General features: G+C 36.0%; 1 protein-coding gene across 2 annotated transcripts; it reads left to right on the forward strand.

The window, feature by feature from the left end:
* Positions 1-366: 366 nt before the first annotated feature.
* On the forward strand, positions 367-6,236 carry LOC142615313 (pentatricopeptide repeat-containing protein At5g16860). Of its 2 annotated transcripts, XM_075788049.1 has the most exons (4): positions 367-3,297; positions 3,437-3,565; positions 3,665-3,797; positions 5,985-6,236. In XM_075788049.1, exon 1 carries the CDS (start codon positions 470-472, stop codon positions 3,122-3,124), a length of 2,655 nt encoding a protein of 884 aa, XP_075644164.1. In that variant the 5' UTR covers positions 367-469; the 3' UTR covers positions 3,125-3,297; positions 3,437-3,565; positions 3,665-3,797; positions 5,985-6,236. The 2 variants fall into 2 exon arrangements, with proteins under 2 accessions (XP_075644164.1, XP_075644165.1); XM_075788050.1 differs by lacking the exon at positions 5,985-6,236 and having other exon boundaries at positions 3,665-3,801.
* Positions 6,237-23,424: the final 17,188 nt, after the last annotated feature.

Raw genomic sequence — 23,424 nt, forward strand, 5'->3', positions numbered from 1 at the left:
GTCCCATTTTTCATGCTCCATTCTATACTCTACCAATAAAAACTTGCCACGTGTTTACCTAATTAATTAAATACTATCATTATTGACTTATTAATGCTACCGTTATTAATTAATAGTAGTATTTAATTAATTAGGTGAACACGTGGCAAATTTTTATTGGTAGAGTATAGAGTGGAGCAGAAAAAGTGAGACAGAAGATTTGGACTCGCAAAGATCTATTTTGCAGTGCCTATACTATTGGTTTGGTCTGCAATGTTCTTAAGAGTTGCTGCTTTGTATTTTTGAGGGTGTATTTGACTTAGTGCTGGCAGGACTGATGTTTATGCTTTTGCTTTTTTTTGTTGGTCTTGCTAGGCTGTGTAAATGTATAGTCCCAGCCTAATTTCTGTGTATTGGTTGTGTTGATGCAGTGTTTTCTCTGGCATCTGCTGTCTCCATGGTCTGTTCACCTTAGCCAAGTTACAAGCCAATGGCATGCGTGCAACAAATCAAAATATTAGGCATTGGGACATGCCCATTTAGTCCTCAAACCAGTAGTATGCCCCTCTCTTTCTTCCTTGGTATAAAACTGAAACCAAAGCCACCACTTGTACTCAAACCCTTCACCACATTCTTCTTCTCTACTAATACTACTACAACACCCACAATTCCTCTCATCACTAACACGCTTCTAAAGCAATGCAAGACCTTAATCCAAGCCAAGCTGGTCCATCAGCAGATCTTAGTCCAGGGCCTTGCAGACATGGCCACATACCTCATTGGCACCTACATTGCATGCGAAGCTCCCATGCATGCCACAAAGGTGCTCGAACGCCTTGTTCCATCGCAGCCTACTGTTTACTGGTGGAATGCGCTTATACGACATGCAGTTCGTCTCGGGTTTCTTGAAGATGTACTTGGTTTGTATAGAAAAATGCAGAGATTTGGCTGGAAGCCTGACCACTACACTTTCCCTTTTGTTTTCAAAGCTTGTGGCAATCTTCCTTCGTTCCGACGAGGTGCTTCAGTTCATGCTGTTGTCTGTGCAAATGGGTTTGAGTCCAATGTGTTTGTTTGTAATGCGATGGTGGCTATGTATGGAAGGTGTGGCATGTTGGATGATGCACACCAAGTATTTGATGAATTGCGTGTGAGAGGGATAGGTGATGTGGTGTCTTGGAATTCGATCGTTGCTGCTTACGTGCAAGGTGGTAATAAGAAAAATGCACTAAAAATGTTCACTAGAATGGCTGATGATCATAGAATCTGCCCAGATGTAGTTAGCATTGTCAATATCCTTCCTGCTTGTGCTTCATTGAGTGCATGGTTGCAGGGTAAGGAGATTCATGGTTTTGCAGTTCGAAATGGGTTGGTGGAGGATGTGTTTGTGGGTAATGCTGTAGTGGACATGTATGCCAAGTGTGGGATGATGGATGAAGCAAACAAGGTTTTTGAGCGGATGATGGTTAAGGATGTGGTTTCCTGGAATGCTATGGTAACTGGGTACTCTCAGATTGGTAGATTTGAAGATGCTCTTGCTTTGTTTGAGAAGATGCGTGAGGAGAAGATCGAACTGAATGTTGTGACTTGGAGCGCGGTGATTGCTGGGTATGCTCAGAGGGATCATGGTTATGAAGCATTGGATGTGTTTCGTCAAATGCAGTGTTGTGGTTCAGAGCCAAATGTTGTTACTCTTGTGTCTCTTCTTTCAGGTTGTGCTTCTGTGGGAACATTGCTTCATGGAAAAGAGACTCATTGTTATGCCATAAAACGTATTCTGAATGTAGATGGAAATGATCCTGGGGATGATCTAATGATAATTAATGGTCTCATTGACATGTATGCTAAGTGCAAAAGTGTCAAGGTAGCACGAATGATGTTTGACTCAATAGCAACAAAAGAGAAAAATGTGGTAACTTGGACTGTCATGATTGGTGGGTATGCTCAGCATGGTGAAGCCAATGATGCACTGGAGCTTTTCTCAAAGATGCTTGGACAGGAAATTTTCATAAAGCCAAATGCTTTTACTATAGCATGTGCTTTGATGGCTTGTTCTCGTTTAGCTGCACTAAGGTTAGGTAAACAAATTCATTGTTATGTATTGCGCAATCAGTATGAGTCTATGGTGGTATTTGTAGCTAATTGCCTCATAGATATGTATTCCAAATCTGGAGACGTTGATGCTGCTCAAGTTGTGTTTGATAACATGAAGCAAAGGAATGCTGTTTCTTGGACATCTCTAATGACGGGTTATGGCATGCATGGTTGTGGAGAAGATGCTCTCCGGGTTTTTGATGAGATGAGGAGAGCAGGGTGGATGCCTGATGGTGTAACCTTTGTTGTTGTTCTTTATGCTTGTAGCCATACGGGAATGGTTGAGAAGGGAATGAAATACTTTAATAGCATGAGTGATGAATATGGGGTGGATCCTGGAGTGGAACACTATGCTTGCATGGTTGACCTATTGGGCCGTGCTGGTCGCTTGGATGAGGCCCTAAAGCTCATTGAAGGCATGCCCATGGAACCAACACCAATAGTGTGGGTGGCATTGCTTAGTGCTTGCAGGCTCCATCCAAATATTGAACTTGGGGAGCATGCTGCAAATCGGTTGTTAGAATTGGAGTCTGAGAATGATGGGTCATATACTTTGCTTTCAAACATATATGCTAATGCTAGGCGATGGAAAGATGTGGCCAGAATTAGATCTTTGATGAGACATACAAGGATCAAGAAGAGGCCCGGTTGCAGTTGGGTCGAAGGAAAGAAAGGAACTGCAGCCTTCTTTGTTGGGGACAGATCACATCCTCTATCTCAACAAATATACAAGATCCTGGGAGACCTAATTCTACGCATCAAAGCCATGGGATATGTTCCTGAGACGAGTTTTGCTCTTCATGATGTGGATGATGAGGAGAAGGGTGATCTTCTTTTTGAACATAGTGAGAAGTTGGCACTTGCATATGGCATCCTAACATCACCTGCAGGGGCACCCATCCGAATCACCAAGAACTTGCGTGTCTGTGGTGATTGCCACACTGCCATTTGCTACATATCTATGATCATTGACCATGAAATCATTTTGAGAGACTCAAGTCGTTTTCATCATATAAAGAAAGGATCATGCTCATGCAAAGGTTATTGGTGATAACCAAATCATGCATGTGTCGTTGTGTAAGCAAATTTTTACCATGGGACAGGATTTTTTTTTTTTTACATATGTAGATAGTGGGGAAGGCGCGGTTCGAAACACATACATAAGGTTTCACAAGGGATGCTATTACCATTGGGCTATCACTTGAACCCGATTCCATGGGACAGGTATCAGGATTGCTATGACAATTTTAAATTGTAAATCTAGACATTCCCACATTCTCCCTCCCTCTCTCTATACAAACACTTTGTCCAAAGAAAAGTTTTCCTAGTATAGACTTAAATGAAAAGTGCTTTGCAATTGTAGATGATTTTACTGGGACCCAAAGAAAGCAGGTGGCTCTTTTGGATTGCACAAGTGGTTGTGCATTTGCATTGTCAGAAACCACTTAACATATTTCACTTTATTCTCCCTGCTCTTGTAATGCTTGATCAGGTCAGCTTTGGTTTTCTTCATTTTACTCGTTAGACTCACATTTGTTTTATGATCAAAAGGATCCAAAATTTGCTATAATTTACCTTCATTGTTCCACAGGATTCCAATCCAGTGTTCTTTGACTTTTATATGCTAACTGGTGGAGCTCTTGTTGATAAGCAGCATGTGTCAAGTTCAGACTTCCTGTTACTCTATTATGGTGCCTATATTGATGTAAATTTTGTAGTGACAGGTATGTCCATTTGTGTTATAATATATATAAGTTTGTAAAACCAATCATTCACCTCTTTTCTTGATTCTTGAGAATATATATAAGTTTGCTTGGGGCCCTTGTTTACTAGGTGCCAAGCTTTTCACTTGAAATAAATGATGCATTGTCATATCTGGAGTGAGACGATTGAAGTTAAAACATTTTGGCTTTGTGTGATGCTTAAATTGTGGTATGGTATCATGAATCTATTGTTGTAAAATGTATCCCCTCATTAGGTGAGTTGCCTAGGACTAAGAACCCTAGTTGCAATGCCCAGCTTTATTCTATTTTCTTTCTCCTCTCTACTTCCTAATTGCTGTTTTTCAGTTTCAAGTGGGTTTTTAGCAACCCTAATCATTCTCTACCAATTAGATCTTTCACTTTAACATCTAAACATCAAAAGTGAGATACCGTGAAAATTTATACTATGAATTTCTCGGTGATATAACTCCTAATTACTACCAAAAAACTAGTTTTACCTCACTGACCATTACATCGTAACGTAACCTAAATCCCTATAGCAGTATCAAGTCCTTTTAAAAAGTTTTTTAGTGCTGACACTGAAAACCCAGAACACTTCTTAGTTTCAAACCCGCTGTCCTGCTTCGTTTTGGTTTTAGATTTTGCCCTTTATCTTATCTATCTTATACTCCAGTGATGTGTCTAAGCTCTAACCATCTCATATCACTTCGTGCCTCTCTTTTCTCAACTTTTTCCAGTGATGGAAGCGTTTTACCATTGTAGTTCCTGCTTTAAGTGGCCCTTCCTGTTTGCTATCTTGGCATGGACCACCAATGCAGGGAAGACTACATATTGTTGTTTGCTTTGTTGCTTATGACAATTTCCTTTCTTTTGGAGTAGGTCAGGATCAGTTCAGATACTTGAAGTGCATGCTGTTGTGCTTTATGGTTGATTTAGGGTTAAGAAAAATCTATATAGAATTGAATTGGGTTTATTTGTTTAGGTAGTAGATGTTGTTGGTCCCAGATAAAAGAAAGTCCTGTGAGGGTGGAAATCACATGTAGAGAGTTTTTCTATAAATGAGAGGGGACAAGGAAAAAAATGGCCTGAAGACATGGGGTTTATATATAGGCAACCTTATACCTTTTCATGAAGAGTTATACCCACTTGAAAGATATGTATATTTAGGAACAAATACAACCCTGTGTAGAGTCATTTACATTCACTGAAGTTATCATCTCTTCTCTAGGAGACAGTAGGAAATCTAGTGTGAGAATGTGCACCATTGATATGGTGTGATCACCCACTTGATCACCTTATAATAATAGGGGATAGCAATATTTAGTTAGCATAAAACATAGGTACCAATTAGGCCTTTTGCTAACCCTCATCTATGACGCACCAAAGATTGGTATCAAACAGTGATATGAAGGCCATACGCACGCTTTTATCACTTCTGATCACCACTTCCTAATATACTATCCATACAAATAGTATACTCTGGGTGTCTTATGATTCATTTCAAGTGATCGACATTGGCTTCAGATCTTATTATATTCACACAATTGATTACCACACACTACAATAAGTAGGAGAACATAATCCACATCCCTTCAATCACCAATGACTTCAGCCATACACAAAGCGTGTTGATGTGCATTACAATTTTTTCAAGTACTTCGTCTTCAACCCAATTACAACTTTATCGGTGACTTCGGCATTGAGAGTATAGTATCATCTTGATGTCTATCTGGGCTTTAGACCCATTTTATTTGTGACTATTCATATCTCTCATATGTCCCATGTGCCCTTAACAGACCAATTATGTCTCCCAAGCAGAGCATGCGCAAAATCCTCAGATCTTTTTGACTATGCAATCATGCATTGACTTACCTGGGTATTCTTAAATCTTATCATTGCTACACAAACTTTGAATTTATCTTGAGTGAACCCCTTGATCAAAGGATTGCCCATTACCTCAACTGAGAGGATGAAATTGACTTTTTTTTTTAGCTTTTCTTTCGCCATATATTATAGTGGTACATCAATGAGCTTGTCCCAGGATCTGGTTAACTCTTAAGAGATGGTGGTCTTATTATTGCAAAGGACATTGATTTGTTTGTTAGATATTCCTCAATACAAAACTACTTTAAGCGTTATTGTCCAAATCACACAACTCACGACATAAGTTATATATTCTGTTTGTAGGAATAAAAAGAAGGGAAACAGTTATCAAATGTGCAGAAGATGTTCGCCCCCTCCCAAAGTCGCTACCCTTCCTAAAGTTGAAACAAATGGGCAGTATGTTGCAAAGTCGCTACCCTTCCTCTCTTGAATTGTCTGTGAGCACTAGGCATTCACTTAACTGATAAGTATAACAACTGTTAAGGTTACTAAATCATTGGAAATGATTTAATTTGATTCCTCAACTATTAATGTTATCATAAGGATGAAATTGAATTAATTTTAAAAAATGAGTTGAAAGTGACACAATTGATAGTTATGAGATCAAATCGACATAACTAATAGTTGATTGACTAAATTGAATTCTACCATATAATTGGAGGTGCATTTATATACACTTTATTGATTGCTTAGATATTGGAAGTACTACAGAAAAGGACAGGAAATTTTTTTTTTTTGGTTTGAGTTCCCCCCAACCCCCCCGGGGCGCGAGAAAATACAAGGTGGTTCAGATGCATTCATCCTCACATTCACATGAGGGTGGGCCCCACACTACCTCCCCCCAACCCAACACCAAAAAAAAAAAAAAAAGTCTTTTCTGGGTTTAGGAAATGCAAGTCTACATTCCTAACATATAAGGGAAACATGATACAAAGACTCAATAAGATATAGGATACTTTTATTTATATATATATAGAGAGAGAGAGAGAGAGAGAGAGAGAGAGAGAGAGAGGATAATTCAATAGTTATAAAAATAGGAAAAATGGGATTTGAAGTTTTGAACAATAGTGCTCCCGATAAAGCTATAAAGCTCTGGACAATGAAATATTGACATGAATTGTTCAATGCGGAGGAAAAGACACTCTTTTCTTCTTCTTCTTCTTATTTTCTCCCTCATTGATAAATTAAATATCTTTATGATTTGTGATTAGGAAAAAAAAGTTTGAACAACATTTAAGTGTAAGAGTAAAGTATAGCTCATCATGTGTTCATAATGGCCAACGTAAATTTTTTGCAATTGAATATTAAGAGGTTCTCTAAAACGGCATCATTTATCTTTAAAAAAAATATGAGAATGGAGTTTTAAGGAAATCACTACCAATGTAAAAGGGATTTTTTTTTTTTTTTTGGGTACATGTTGATAACTTGATAGTCGTTTTCGCAACAAATTTTCTACAAAGTCAACTTCCTTGTGAGCCTAATTCATATGTTATAATTTATTTTATTCTTTTAAGTATGGCCTAGCCCATGTAACATAAGGAGAATTTGAGGGAGTGTGGTTTGGAGGATGTGAGTAGACTTTTTTTATACCTTTTGCTTGAGCTTAGGCCAAGCATATTGCAAAGTGGGTTGGGGACACTTGCAAAACCTAGAGCTCGTGAAAATGGTCTAGTACCCGAAATTTTCACCTAATTGGAGGCTTGTAGCTTCGGCTGTGTGTGGCTAAACATTTTGACCAACCCATTTTAGCCCCTAGAGCTTGGTTGACCTTGGCTGCTAAACACCACTAAGAACAACTTCCTAATGAGCTCAAATGATTGAGGAAGAACACCTAATTAGATTTAATCAAATAATTACTCAATTATGCTTAAAGTAGATTGGTCTCTTATCCAAACAAAAGCAAAATAAACCCCAAGGGGAGTTTTGCACTTTGATTTCATTCTTGTGATGCACCACTAGCCTCTATTCATTGAATATTGGAATTTTAGGCTTGTCTCTCTCAAATTAATCAATTTAAATAAACCCAAGGGGAGTTTTGGGCTTGTTCTAGCATTTTGACTCTTGTCACAAAAAATGTCCTTGACACGTTAAGAAATTTTAGAGCCCGATGTTGATTTTGTAGTGAAATAAATCAACTTGATAAAATAACCAATTATGAATTCATATTAACTTTTAGGCTAATTCTCACAAATTAATAGAACCATCTCATAAAGCAAAAAATTATAAAAAAAAAAAGACACAATATGATTACAAAGTGGAAAACTCAATGACAAAAATCCAAGAGAAAAATTGCTATGAGAGTTCCCAAACCCTAAGAAGAAATTACTAAAGAATTGAAGTTCTTACAATTAAAACATACCCATTTTCCTAATTAGTACCTATGGAGTAACTTACTCATGCGAGAGCATGCATCTCTAACTTGATTAGACACTTTTATTATGAATTCCTTCACACAAACTTCTCGCACGTGAATCCAAGGACCGCCTTAAAGATTTGATCTCCTAAGTAACACTAGGATGACTCTATGGTTTCAAGTTTTGATTTCACCAATATGAGAGAACCCGAAGAATGTCTTTTGGAACTCACATGTACACCCGTTTGGATAGAACTTATTGCTGAAAACTGAAAACTGAAAACTGAAAACACTGTAGCAAAATAATTTTAAAATGTGTGAATAGTACCGCGGGACCCATTTTTAATGAAAAAGTTGCTGAAAAGTGAAATTTGTGAGTCCGTGAACAGTGCACGAATGTACTGTTCACAGAAGATTGGGTCAACACTTGTAGCTGGAGGAAAAAAAAAAAAAAAAAAAACTGAAAACGCAGACGCAGGAATAAGTGCAATCCAAACGCCCTCTAAGATGGACGTTTGGATTTTCTCTCTAAATAGCCAACGTTTCCACCTCTCTTAGCTTCCTTTCTTGCTTCTAAAAGTAATAAGTGGTTTTATACAGGAGCACAAAATAGGGTTAAAGCCTAGTAAGAATCCTTCTCCTATTAGAATTTGGACTCCAAATCCCGCAGTTTTGAGCTCCAGCATGCTTCTTAGATTTAGCATTTTGTACTGACTTTAAACTGCAATATCTCACTCACTTCAAATCCAAATTAGATCATATTTGTGTCCAATTTGAAGTCTTGGTTGTCCACTTTCCAATGAAACAAGTTTCACTCAAAAATTCATTTCGGTGCAAAAGATATGGGTCAAAGAACATGAACTCCTCATATTGAACATATAGAAACTTTGTACTCTTTGAGCAATTTCTAACCCATCACCACACTTTTACAATGAATAAATTGCACCAATATATATAAAATTTTATATATACTATATATAATAATGTAACCATCGCAATTTTTCAAAAAACTTGTTGTGCCACCACATAATCATTTTTTTCCTAACAATTTTTCCTCTCTTTTTTCCCCCCTCTTCAAATTCAAGCCTTTAAATGCCTTATTCATTTTTCCTACCGATACATTTTGTTTAACCTATCTCTCCTCACTTTTCACTCTTCTTCTTCCTTCATAATTTCTCACTCTAACCTTATTCTTCATGCAACCCTTTCTCCTCAATCTCATTTTCTACGTAATTTTCTTATTACTCCCTTTGCACTTCTCTTCCAATCCATTGGTTCTACCTAAAATCCCCCCTCCCCCCAAAAAAAGTCCATACTCTCTCTATTTCTTCTATTTTGTTTATCTTTAGCAAATCTTTGACTGTTTCTACTATTTTTTTTTCCCGCTAATGATATATTTTGTTAATGTTTATTTAATTGAAGCTTCAAAATTTGTATGTTACAATATAGCATTATCAAAATATTATCAATTTTATTATGTTAATCAATTCAATCCTGTTTTGTGCTGAAGTATTTTGCTATATTTGATAGATTCGTGCTGCTGTATGAGTGTTGTGTGTGGTATGTAGATGATTATATCATAGACAAAACTTAAATACAATACCTTAAGTGTTGTTTCTTAGGTTTTCCTTTTAACATTCAGTCATGTGGCTACTTAACCAAAAAGTACACTTCCATCCCACGTGGCAGAATCTTAAAAGATGAACTTAAAAAATAGCATCTAATTATTATACCTAAGTCTTATCCTTATATCATTATTTTCATTCATCTTGTGTATATTATAGATTTGCAAATAGTGACAAGTAAATGTCACAGAAGTAATGAGCCGACACTAAAAGACGCAATAATAGTGCCTAATGAAAAGAGGCATTGTTCTCTAGAATGGCATTTCAATCACAACATGTTTCCACCAAAAATCAGATGGTACAAGTCAAGAGAATATCAGGATTTAAGCCTTTAAAACGATGCTTTGCAAACCTCGAATCTTTTATGTTGCAGTTGAAAGCATATGGAATAAATGCTCACATGTTAAAAAACTACTGTATAAATTTTTTTTTTTTTTTTTAGTGTCGACACCTTTGCTTTTTTTTTCTTTGATAAAAGGGAATTCTAAAGCTTCACGAAGTTTCCTAATTTGTGGAAGCTATTTTAGGAAAAAAGTAGCCGTTGGTGGCTTTCCAAGAATAAAACCATAAGCATATATATCTCTAGATGTCACCATTATATAAACGTGTCACCATTATATAAAGGACAAAACTTATGTACAGTACCTTAATACTTGATGATGCCAAGAAAATCAGTAGGCTGGATGCTTCGGACTTGAAAGGACTACTGGTTCTTTCAACGGCCTGAAAAAGAAAGAAAAGCGTATCAAAGGCGACCGGGGCTGCCGGCCAAAAATCCTCCGATGGTAAAGTTAGTTTTCCCTCTAAGTAATCTGAGTTCCAACTTTTTTGAGTAAAAACTGAACATACCTTTGCCTTGTCTGAATCAGTCTTTATATAGTGCCTTCACAGACGGTTATCGAAATAGGAACCTCTCCTAGATTCGAGGCTTAAACGTAACTGCCATAACCGTCCAGGAGTTACACTTCTATTTCACAACGGATACATGACCGTTATGCGTGGGATAAGGGATTGTCACATTATATTCGGAGATTCTCCCAAGTATGGTGCCCTCGTCCTGAATTTCCTTCGTCGAGTGCACCTGCTGATCGCAACGTGTAAAATCCTAGTCCATGGATCTTCACGTGGACGAGTCCTCTCAGGGTAGGCTGTGCGCATCCCACGGACGAGGGGTGTAGCTTCGCTATCACCCTCTGGACGCCCTTGTTCGTTACCCTCGTCCTGAGGATAACTTCTGGACGGCTGCCGAGGTGATGACCGTCCGTGGACGGTTTGGGTGGTTTGAGTGTTTTCATCCCACATCAATATTATTTCTTAAGATTCTTCCATGTGGTTACTTACCTTAGGTTCTGTAATTTATTACTTCCTCCGTCTCAATTTGTTTGTCCAGTTTGAAAAGTCGAACTTTTTAAGGGAACATTACTTATTGTTTTGTCTGCCTTATAAAAATGTACAAATTTATAAAACTACTCTTAAATAAATTTATCAATTTTTTTTTTTAAAGAGTTATTCTTAATGAGGCAACTAAAAATGTGCCTCAATTAGATTGATTTTTTAAATATTTGTTAGTTTTCTTTTCAAATAGTTTTGAAAATAAAGTAGGGGTATAATAGGAATATTAGTAAATTAATGACTTTTATTTTTAGAAACAGGACAATATTTTGAAAAATTCCAAAATGAAATAGAGGACAAACAAATTAGGACAGAGAGAGTACTATATATGGTTTTCAGTTTTGTTTTTTATATCATAATATATATATATATATATATATATATATGAGTAATTCTACGGTACCCCCCCCAAAAAAGGGGGGTACGGTACCCACTAGTAAGTAACCTGTTGCACCAGGTTATTTTTTTCTCACATTTGACGATTCTATCCTCACATTGTGCAGTTCCAACATCACATGTGACAGTTCTTTTCTCACATTTGGTGGTCCTCTTACTTTTTTTCTCACATTTGACGGTTCCATCTTCACATTGTGCGGTTCTAATATCACATATAACAGTTCTTTTCTCACATTGGGTGGTTCCTTTACTTTTTTCTTACACTTGACAGTTTCATCCTCACATTGTATAGTTCCAATATCACATGTGATAGTTCTTTTCTCACATTTGATGGTTCCCTTACTTTTTTTTTTTTCACATTTGACGGTTTCATCCTCACATTGTGCAGTTCTAACATCACACGTGACATTTTTTTCTCACATTTGGTAGTTCCTTTACTTTTTTTTCTTACATTTGACAGTTCCATCCTCACATTATGCAATTCCAACATCACATATGATAGTTATTTTGTCACATTAGGTGGTTCCCTTACTTTTTTCTCACACTTGATAGTTTTATCCTCACATTATGCAGTTCTAACATCACATGTGATAGTTCTTTTCTCACATTTGGTGATTCCCTTACTTTTTCTCGCATTTGACGGTTTCATCCTCACATTGTACAGTTCCAACATAACATGTGACAATTCTTTTCTCACATTTGGTGATTCCCTTACTTTTTTCTCACATTTAACGGTTTCATCCTTACATTGTGCGGTTCCAACATCACATGTGACAGTTTTTTTCTCACATTTGGTGGTTCCCTTACTTTTTTTTCTCACATTGTACGGTTCCAACATCACATATGATAGTTCTTTTGTCACATTGGGTGGTTTTCTTACTTTTTTCTCACACTTGACGGTTCCATCCTCATATTGTGCAATTCCAATATCACATGTGAGTATTTTCTCATATTTGGTGGTTCCTTTATTTTTTTTCTCACATTTGGCGATTTCATTCTCACATTGTGCAATTCTAACATTACATTTGACAGTACTTTTGTTACATTTGGTGATTCCCTTTTTTTTTTCCTCACATTTGACAGTTTCATCCTCACATTATGCAGTTCCAACATCACATGTGACAGTTCTTTTGTCACATTTGATGGTTCCCTTTTTTTTTTTTCTCACATTTAACGGTTTCATCCTCACACCTCACATTTTGCAGTTTCAACATCACATTTAATAGTACTTTTATCACATTTGGTAGTTTTCTTATTTTTTTTCTCACATCTGACGATTTCATCCTCATATTGTATAGTACCAACATCACATATGATTGTACTTTTGTCACATTCGGTGGTTCCTTTATTTTTTTCTCACATTTGATGGTTCCATCCTCACATTGTACAGTTCTAACATCATATGTGACTATTATTTTGTCACATTTGGTGGTTCTCTTATTTTTTTTTCTTACATTTGATGGTTCCATTATCACATTCGACAGTATCAACATCGCATTTGACAGATCTTTTGTCACATGTAATGGTTCACTTAATTTTTTTTCTCACATTTGACAGTTCTATTGTCACATTGAGTAGTACCAATATCACATCTAATGGTACTTTACATTTGTGCCCACCACTGCAGTCCCTTTTATACTTACTTATTTCTTTATATATATACTTGTAGCAAAAATTGATTGATGAAGATGGAAATCCCACACTGGAATGGTTTAAAAATACATATAGGGACGATGACAAGTATATGTCATAATTGATGTTTTGTGAACATGTAATTTTACTCAACAGCCTTTGTATTTTACGTTAACACATACTAATACATTGTTAATTTGTACTTGTAGATTTATATCCCTATGAATGACAATAATAGTCACTATTACTTATGTATCATTGACTTTAGTTCAGAAAGATGTATACATATATTGGACTTTTTGCCAAGCACAATTGGGCAAGACATGCGAACAAAAAACGTGCAAACTGTGGTATTGTTTCTTTCTCTTAGTGCTTAATAATAATTTTGATATGTGATTTTGTTAAGTTTTGTACTTAATAATTGCTTTTTGCCAAGCACAACTAGTCTGAACGTTTGCGATATAAGCTAGCATCAAATCTAGTGCTTTCAAAAGAAAATGAATGTTCCAAAATTGTAGAAAATGCTAGAAAAATTCCACTACATGATTATTTTTAGTTACTAAAATGACAGTGATTTGTATTAAATGATGACTGAGAGATTGTTTATGATTCAGTGAATTGTTTTTATATTTAATGAATGGGAGATTGAATGTTTATCTTAGCGATTTAGTGAATTGTCTTTTTCTTTTTCTTTTTCTTTTGAAAGGGAGACTGATTTTATTATCATTCAAAAATAAAAGTATTATATGAGAAGCATTAAAAAAAGTTATATGTAAAGAAACAGCAAGGAATCCATGATTAAAATTTCTTTAACAATTAAGCACAAGTTACTTTCTCAATGTTCATTGCCAAAACATAGATAAGTTGGTATTTTCTAGCATTCAACTTGAGCCTTAATTTTAAATAAGCGAAGCTTGAGCCTTAGTTTTAGGCTTGTTTAATAAACAAGTCGAGCCCAAGCAAAAAAAATTGACATGCATGAACATGCAAGGTTTCAGGGAAATATTTGTTAGTGAGTTACAGTAAGAAGCTAGTAAGGGAAAACTTGCATCTCAATGTGCCCAATTGTTTCTCTCTATTTGACATGCATAAACATGCAAGGTTTCAGGTAAATATATGTCAGTGAGTGACAGTGAGAGCATAGCCTGAACATTCATTAAATTCAATACTTGTAACATTAGAACTAACATTTTTTTTTGGATTTAGAACTCCGCCTTTCTGATTTTTTAAAATATCATTTATTAGAATAAGTATCACAACTTGCATTCAAATTATTAGAAATGTAAATTCGAATTTTATAATTGGCATGGCGTAACTCAAAACAACATCTTAACGCACAATTTAGGAAGATGGATAAAACATGACGTGACAATGATGCATCAAGCAAATATCTGTGACTAGTGCCTCCAAGATGCCATTGATTCTACAGAGAATAGGTACTTTACTCCTAAAAGAACAAAATCATGTGCAGGATCATAAGGATAGTCTTTGGAAGGAATCTCCATAATAACTAGAATTAGCTTGTTGTAACTATCTACCAAAAACCTTATCATATTTGCATCTTAAAGATCAAAAAATTCAAGGTCCACAAACAACACTTGCAGAAAGCGATCTGAAAGCTTTAGGCCTTTTTTCTCCTCATTAACTGAAAGGGTATCAATTCGAAACTTTACAAAGTCTAGGCCATCAGACCTCACACTTGAAACAACCAAACCATCAGACCTTTAAATCATAAAGACCAACCTAAAGTAAAATAAACCCCTACTCAAAAGCAGGGGAAATCCAACACAAATTCAAAGAGTCTTACCTATCATTTTTTTTTAACAAACAGTCTTTAAGTCTAGGTGTTGAGATATATGGTTGTCAATGAGTTTGGATTGCTCTAGTTAACAATGAGTAGCATAGACCATTATTGCAGTAATAGGAACACAAATCTAGAATATCACAAAAGAAAATTAGGTCCTATCGTTTTAATTGTAAAGAGAACATATAAATCCAAACATATGTAGGAAGGCAATTTCTCCCAACAAGCAATATGAATCATAAATTCATAATACTTTACTTAGATGTCCTAGTCAATATAATTCATGTACTTTAGAAAACTAAAGAACATATAAATTCTTGGCACATATGGATATGGCATCTCTGCTACTGTCGAGATGATAATTTTAATTAACCAAATAAAGTAAAATGAAAAAAAAAAAAAGAGTAGAAGTTTATAGAGATAATTTAATTAACCAAATATAACACCATCTTTCACTGCCAGAATCTGTACCTCTAGTCCTCCTCCCCATCCACCCACCCCGTACACAATACCCACAATACAAAATTAGACTTCGGCCATATCAAATAGAGAGAGGGATCAATGATTAGAGGTGCAATAAACTCTGATCAGTTGATCTAAAAAATAGTTGAATTCAAAAAAACTAAAAAACAATTTGGGGAAAGAAAACAAACATGCTAATAATTAATTCAGAGATTTCACAACTTGCATGAAATTAGGGTTTTGTCATTTTCATCCTTACCTTCAACAATAACAAACCGATTTCGATCAAACAAGTTTAAGAGAGAAGAATTTTGAGGGAGAGAAATTATATATATATAGTATTCAGTTTGACAGTTATACAATTAAAAAATACAAACAATGGGTTTTGCCTCTAATGTAAATTCTCAATGATTAAAATAAGTGCAGCAGCAATTCAAGGGCACTTGTTAAATTCCCACTAGTGAAAAAAAAAAGGGGCAGCGTAAACGTCTAAAAGTAAGTAAAAGGTCGAGGTTGTGTCCGATAATAAAAAAATTCAACTCTTCTGCAGTTTTCTTCACTAAAATTTATTGGATTTATATGACTTTATTATGGCTGCCTTTAAAAAAATATTCATGATGGCTGTTCTTGCATTTGAGAAAAGATTAATTTATTGCTATTTTTAGCACGTGGGGCAAGTACCAATGGTATTTATAATTTTTTATTTTATATATATATATATATATATATATATAGATATGGTATATATAATAGTGACAAACCTTTGGCGTAATTTTTGCTTTTAATCAACCTTAAGCAAATTTTAAGTCTTCCCTTGGGCCTTATTGGATATTTGGATGGTTTTTTTTTTTTTAATTTTATTTTTAGAGAAATAAACACACACACAAAAGAGAGAGAGAAAAAGATTTTAACACAAAATTACATCACAACTCTATTCAAAAGCTATAGTGGATATTTGTTTGTTGGATCATCACTTCAACTGCTATTAATGTTTATTGGACTTTAACTATGCATGGGCATGAATGCATTTAAAAATAAACACATTTTTTAATCATAAAAATATACATAATTAATCAAATTATTTTAAAAAATAAACTTAATTAGATTCCTACCTAAGTTTAATTACTATATAATATATATGATAGTTTTTATGATTGGTTTTTTTTTTTTAGTTCCTTATTATTAGACTTTTAGTAGTTTGCACTCATTAATTCACTTAGCAATTGGCAAAAATATTAAAAAACTTAAGTTGACACATGGTACAAAATGAGCTCAAAATTGAAATCAAATTGAATTTTCTCTAAACTTTGGTTTTAAATATATACTAGTGTATAGCCTTATGCAAATGGATGGATACAATTAAAAATAATCACAATTATACAGTTCAAATTATACATGGATATACACCACTGTCAGTTTCTTTAAGACATTCTTTTCTCTCCCTATGTCTGTGTATTAAAAAATACTTGGTATTCTAAAAAATATATATATACATGATATTAGCTTACACTTTTTTTAAACTATACATTTCTAAATATGTAATGGTTTATCATTAATATATATATATATATATATATATATATATATATGATTTAGTATTTAATTGGTTTTAGACTTTTCGGTTTATGCACCCAATAATTCACTTGCCACCAAAATTAAAAACCTAGATGGACACATTGCAGAAAATTGGACTCCAATTGAAATCCAATTTAAAATCTAATTGGATTTGGACTCTTCAATTTTTACATTCAATAATTCACTTGACACAAAATTAAAAATTAAATAGGACACGTGGTGTAAAATTGAGAATCCAATTAAAATCTAATTAAATTTTCTCTAAGTTTTGGTATATATTTGAAATTGTCTTACTTCAACTCATTATGCGGCGATTGAAGAGACCATTTATATGTAGTTAGTTATATAGTTTTTTTAATTAATCAAGTGACTTGTTTAAATAATATACATGAATAGTTTTATAAATCGTCATGTAATGAGTTTAAAAAAATAACTTCAAATATGTTTGGAACCAAATTTTGACTTATTTCTCATCACTTTGCAATGGCAATATTGTCTAAATCACAAGGGCGGGCTGCTTTTGTGATAGATTTTGAGCAATATCAAAGATGGAGGATTTTAAGGGCTAACCTAACTACCTAAAAACTATTACCGTAAAATTAATTAAGGATAAGGATAAGAAATGAAATGAAATTTTCACTAAAAATTATTAATTCTAAAGAATTACAAATATTGAAAATTACTATTTCAGAAAAGTTAAGAAATGAATATGTGTTAGAAATTAGAATTGCTTTAAATAGGAGTAGCAAAATCAACCTAAACTCATTTATCCACCCATTAAAACAAGACTTAGGGTCCATCCGTTTGGGGTGAAAATAAGGAGGATTGAAAATAGAGAGAAGAAAATAGGGTGAAAAATATTGTTTTCCACTATTCGGTTGGAGAAGGAAAATAGAAATGAGAGAAAACTCGGGAGAAAGTTTTCTCTCCAGGCCCACATTTTTTTTTCCCAAATCGAGAGGAAAATCTGGGGAGAAAAGTGCTATAGTAGCACTTTTACAAAAATGCCCTCTTCTCACCTATTTTTTTTTTCAACATTCTCGTCTTTTTTTTTTTTTCAACGTGACTTGATTTTGTAACCACCTTTTTGCTAGTTGCAAAATCCTTTGCCCAATTAAATTTAATTGTACACTATTATAATTTCTACATTATAATAATAAAATTTATATATATGATGTGGTAATTTTTTTTTTTGAGAAACTGATGTGATAAATTTTATATTATGTAATGAGTACAAATAAATGTATTTCTTACATATTATGTAGCAAGGGTATAATAGTCAATTTATATAAATTACATTTTCCATCCTTTCCTTTTTCTTTCCAACCAAACAAAAGAGTTTTACACCCTTTCACTTTTCCATCCCTCCAAGCGAACACATAAGAGGGAAAACTAAATATTCTCCATCCTCCTACTTTTTCACTCCTCTAACCGAATGGAACCCTACACCCGCTAAATTATTAGTTGAGTCAATTGGATACTAACCTAATAGAACCCAATTAACATTGCTATTAATTAGGTTTTAACTAGTACCCTATTAACCAATTATGACCCAATTATCATTTACCCAAATCACTCGACTCTAAAATACCTCAAAACCACTAAAAAGACCAAAGCACCCTTGGAACTGCCAAAAAGAAATTTAAAAAATACACTCCAAATGGCTAAAAATATCCCAAAACCTCAAAATGACTAAAATATCCCTAAAATCTCTAAATTGACCAAAAATACCCAAAAACCTCTAAAATGATCAAAATACCCTTAAGATCTCTAAAACAATAACAACAACAAAAAACCTTGAAACCTCTAAAAAGACTAATATACCCTCAAAATCTCTAAAATGAGCCAAAAATACCTCAAAACCTCTATAATGATCAAAATACCCCCAAAACCTTTAAAATTGCCAAAATACACTTGAAATCTCTAAAATGACTAAAATACCCAAAAATCTCTAAAATGAGCCAAAATATTTAAAAACCTCTAAAACAATCAAAATACCATTGAAACCTCTAAAATGACCAAAATACTCCTAAACCTCTAAAATGAGCCAAATTTCCCTTGAAAACATCTAAAATGACCAAAATTCCCCTAAACCTCTAAATTGACCAAAAATATTATGCAACCTCTAAAATAACCAAGGGGGTCCTAGGGTTATTTTGTTTTTGTTTTTGTTTTTAATTTTTTTAAGGTTTTGGTGGTATTTTAGTTATTTTTTAGGTTTAGGGGTATTTGGTTATCTTGGGGGTATTTTAGTCATTTTTCGGCTTCGGGGGGATATTTTGGTCATTTTTTTAGGTTTTGGGGTATTTTGGTCACTTTTTAAGTTCAAAGGATATTTGGTCATTTTTTAGGTTCTAAAGGCATTTTGGTAATTTTAGAGGGTTTTGGGGGTATTTTACTCATTTTGAACATTTAAGGGCATTTTAGTAATTTTATAGATTTAAGGGTATATTTGGCATTTTAAAGGTTTTAGTGGTATTTTTGTTATATATAATCATTGATTATTGGGTAATTGAGCGAGTTGGGTCTTGCCTATATTAATTGGGTTGGATTGGGTTTGGGTTATAATTAATTAGTTAAATGGGTTATAATATGTAAATGAGTTTTATGTACCCAACCATTTATACCCAGCTCAAACCCAACCATTTGACACTCCTAGTTTAAAATAATCAAAGTATATATATTAAAGGATGTTGTTTTGAAAGTCTTCTTTAGCATCCTTTCCTCTTTTTTTTTTTTTTATAAGAGTGTCCATTTCTTTTTTAGTGTATCAATGCGAGAAAATTTTTAAGCAGTCTAATGGTATAAATAAAAATATAAACATTAAGATATTTTATAAATTATAATAGGGTCTTTCTTAAACAAGTTTTTTTTTTTTTACTACTTTTGGGCTTTTAGCTTTTACGTACAATTTTTTAAAATATCATATTTTTTCATTTTTTCGAAGTACAAGTATACTTTATTACACTTTCAATAAAAGGTTTTTAACAAAAAACTAGGTAAGTTATTTCTTTTTCTTCTTAATGAAAGCTTTTTATTATTAAGCCAAGATACCAACTAATTTTTGGTGTAGGCAGGGATTGAACCTCATATTTTTTATTCAACCATTAGAAACTTTACTAGTTGAGCTAATTGAAACACACTAGATAAGTTAATTCTAAACTAACACTAATGGTATAAATATAGATATAAATATTAAGATATTTTATAATAGGGAAAATTACACGTGAATAATTAGGGGAACAAAAATCTTATGGCCATTAGTCAACTTCATCTAACCAATTGTAGGGGTATTGGGCCCAATAGTATATGAAGGATGGCCCAACGAAGTATTTTGGGCTGGAAACCCAAAATCCGAAGACATCAAAATGGTCGTGGACTATTTACATATCCAAACACGTCCGAGGAGTAGATTTGTCCTCGGGTTTCAAGGCCGAGGACATAGAAAGAGAAGTTTGGTATCCCTGGGTTATATTATAATGAGTCCTACAATTATGGGGATGCACGGTATACGTGGAGGGCGAGAGAAAGAACGGTGGAATGTCTAAAAATAAAGCTGCTACCACCGCCCATACATTAAAAGCTCTGTAAATTGATACGCTGACTGTATAGATGGAAGGATGGGACCTGAACATCGAGCTTGGAACTTGGTCCCTAATCCCAGCGGGCTTTAGGGAAGAATGGATGGGACAAGTATCCAAAAAGGGGGATTGCAACCAGAAAAGTGGAAGGTGATGAAGGGAAAGGAAAGGATATAAATAGGAGGAAAGGCATACGAAGAAGGGGAGGACTTTTCTGAGTAAAAGAGATAGAGCCAATAGTAAATGATAATCAACACTTGTATCCAAACTTGAGAAATATCATTAGAAACCATCCTCGGACACAATCCGAGGACGATTTCTCAGACTAACTCTTTGCAAACGATTCTTTGTTCTGTTCTATTGGGCCCAAAGCCCGTTCTTTTTGTAATTGTCTAAACCATCCTTGAAATCTAAATTACAAGCCCATCCTCTACAAATTCATTGTAAAGAAAGGCCTTTCAAGCCCATTTTTCTCCCAGTCGTAGTTTGGGAACTTGAATTGTGTCCTTACAATTGGCGCCGTCTGTGGGGATTTAGTCTTTAAGGAAGTTTAGGACATCATGGTAGGATCAGGACCACAACGCAGTGCGGAGTCCGTGGGCTCTCAGCGTGAGGATCTCTCCTTGCATCCTGATCACGGAGAGAACCGAGAGGGAAGTGTACATACTACACATACCATCGAAGTGCAAGTACTTCGCAATGAGGAAGCAGAGCTCCTTATGAAAGAAATGCCAGGGCCATGCAGAAGGAGATTGACGGCCTAAAGAGGAGATTGCGCCACGAGAGGCGAAGGAGAACTCTCCGACCCTCTGACCCCTCTTCGGAAGGATCCGAGGATGACAATTACGGGCAAAGATCCAGAACTCCCCCAGGTGAATATGCCTCTTCCGAAGAAGACAATCTGCATGGGAGACGTGGCAGAGACTACCCCCCTAGGGGCTTAGGAAATGACGCAATGGGAAGAGCATTGCACCAAATCTCCAGGTCACCCTTCGCGCGCAGATTGGAAGAAGGAAGGTTGCCTCGGCGCTTCACACAACCGGCCTTCACTCTTTACAATGGTCGGACGGATCCCGTAGAGCACGTAAGCCACTTCGGCCGTAGAATGGCAGTGCATTCCAGGAATGAAACTTTGTTATGCAAGATTTTTCCTTCTAGCCTAGGGCCCGTAGCCATGAGATGGTTTGACGGCTTAAGGGCAGGCTCCATTGATTCTTTCAAAGAGCTTACTAGGGCATTTGGTTCTCGCTTTATCACGTGCAGTAGAGTTCCTCGTCCATTGGATTCTTTACTATCCATGGCCATGAGGGAAGGGGAAACCCTGAAAACATATTCGGACCGGTACTGGGAAATGTTCAACGAAATTGACGGAGACTTTGACGATGTAGCAATAAGGACCTTCAAGGTCGGCCTACCAACAGAGCATGACTTGAGGAAATCCTTAACGAAGAAACCTGTCAGAAGCGTACGTCGACTGATGGATCGCATCGACGAGTACAAAAGGGTTGAGGAAGATCAGCAGCAGGGAAAGGGCAAGGCGAAGGTTATCCCACAAGAAAGGAGGGATTTCGTGTCGGACCGATACAACAACAATAGGCCTACGCGGGATTTTTCCAGTGGGCCACATACCCCCACCAGTGGTCAACACCGTCTTCAGGGAGCCGGTGCAGCAGCTGTTGGAGAAAATAAGGCATGAGCCTTTTTTCAAATGGCCAAATAAAATGGCAGGGGACCCTTTGAGACGCAACCAAAATCTCCACTGCCATTATCACCAGGAGAGAGGTCATACCACCGAGGACCGTCGCACTTTGTGGAATCATCTGGAACAATTGGTTAAAGAGGGAAAGCCGAAGCTTCGTACCAACCCAACGGGCGAGGAAACCAATCGGGAGTGGCAAACCACGACGGTCCTTCATCCGGACCTCCTCTAGGTACTATCAACGTCATTTTTGCGGCACCTGGTAGGACCGGCTCGGCTCCTTTCGGGGTAATGTCGGTTGCTCGAACATTGGCCGAGGAGTCACGGGATCAGCCGAAGAGGATCAAGGCAAGTATCCTGCCGATCCTAAGTTTCTCTGAAGAGGACAAGATGGGGACCATCCAGCCTCATGATGATGCCTTAGTGGTAACCCTCGAATTGGGAACTATGATGTAAAGAGGGTAATGGTTGATCAAGGTAGTGGTGCATATATCATGTACCCTGACCTATTTAGAGGCTTGAAGTTAAGAGTTGAAGATCTTATGCCATATGACTCACCCTTGATAAGCTTCGAAGGGAGAGCTGTCGTTCCAAAGGGACAGATTAGACTGCCTGTGCAATCAGGTCCGGAGGTAGTAGACGTAGATTTCATCGTGGTCGATGCCTACTCTCCCTATACGGCTATTGTGGCGAGACCTTGGCTGCATGCGTTAGGGGCCGTTTCCTCAACCTTGCATGTCAAAATCAAATTTCATTCTGGAGATCGTGGTGGAGTTACTTGGGAGTCGGTACGTGGCTCGACGGTGTGTCACGGCTGCAATTCTGCGTCGACCGAACCGTACTCCCCGTCCTCGGCTAACGGTCAAGCAAAGCACTCACAGTCTCTACGCATCGCCGAGGTAGATGAAGCAACGTGTGAATTATTGGAGAAAATTATCATAGACAATGATCCCGAAAAGTTCTTCCAGGTTGGAGTTCAATTGCCGCGGAAGAGAAGACAGAGCTGATTTTATTTTTAAAGAAAAATATGGATGTATTTGCTTGGAACGCGTATGAGGCCCCGGGGTTGATCCGAACTTCATATGTCATCATTTAAGGGTCAATCCAACCGTAGTGCCGAGGAGGCAACCACCTCGGAGGTCCTCAAAGGAACATTCGGAAGCCGTCAAAGAGGAAGTGCTCAAACTCAAAGCGGCAGGGCTATCAAAGAAGTGTTTTATCCCG

Source organism: Castanea sativa, chromosome 11 (assembly GCF_040712315.1).
Source record: "Castanea sativa cultivar Marrone di Chiusa Pesio chromosome 11, ASM4071231v1".
Taxonomy (NCBI): Eukaryota; Viridiplantae; Streptophyta; class Magnoliopsida; order Fagales; family Fagaceae; genus Castanea; species Castanea sativa.

Coding starts and splice junctions, on each gene's coding strand:
- LOC142615313 (XM_075788049.1), top strand. CDS start 470: ATGGCATGCGTGCAACAAATCAAAATATTAGGCATTGGGACATGCCCA.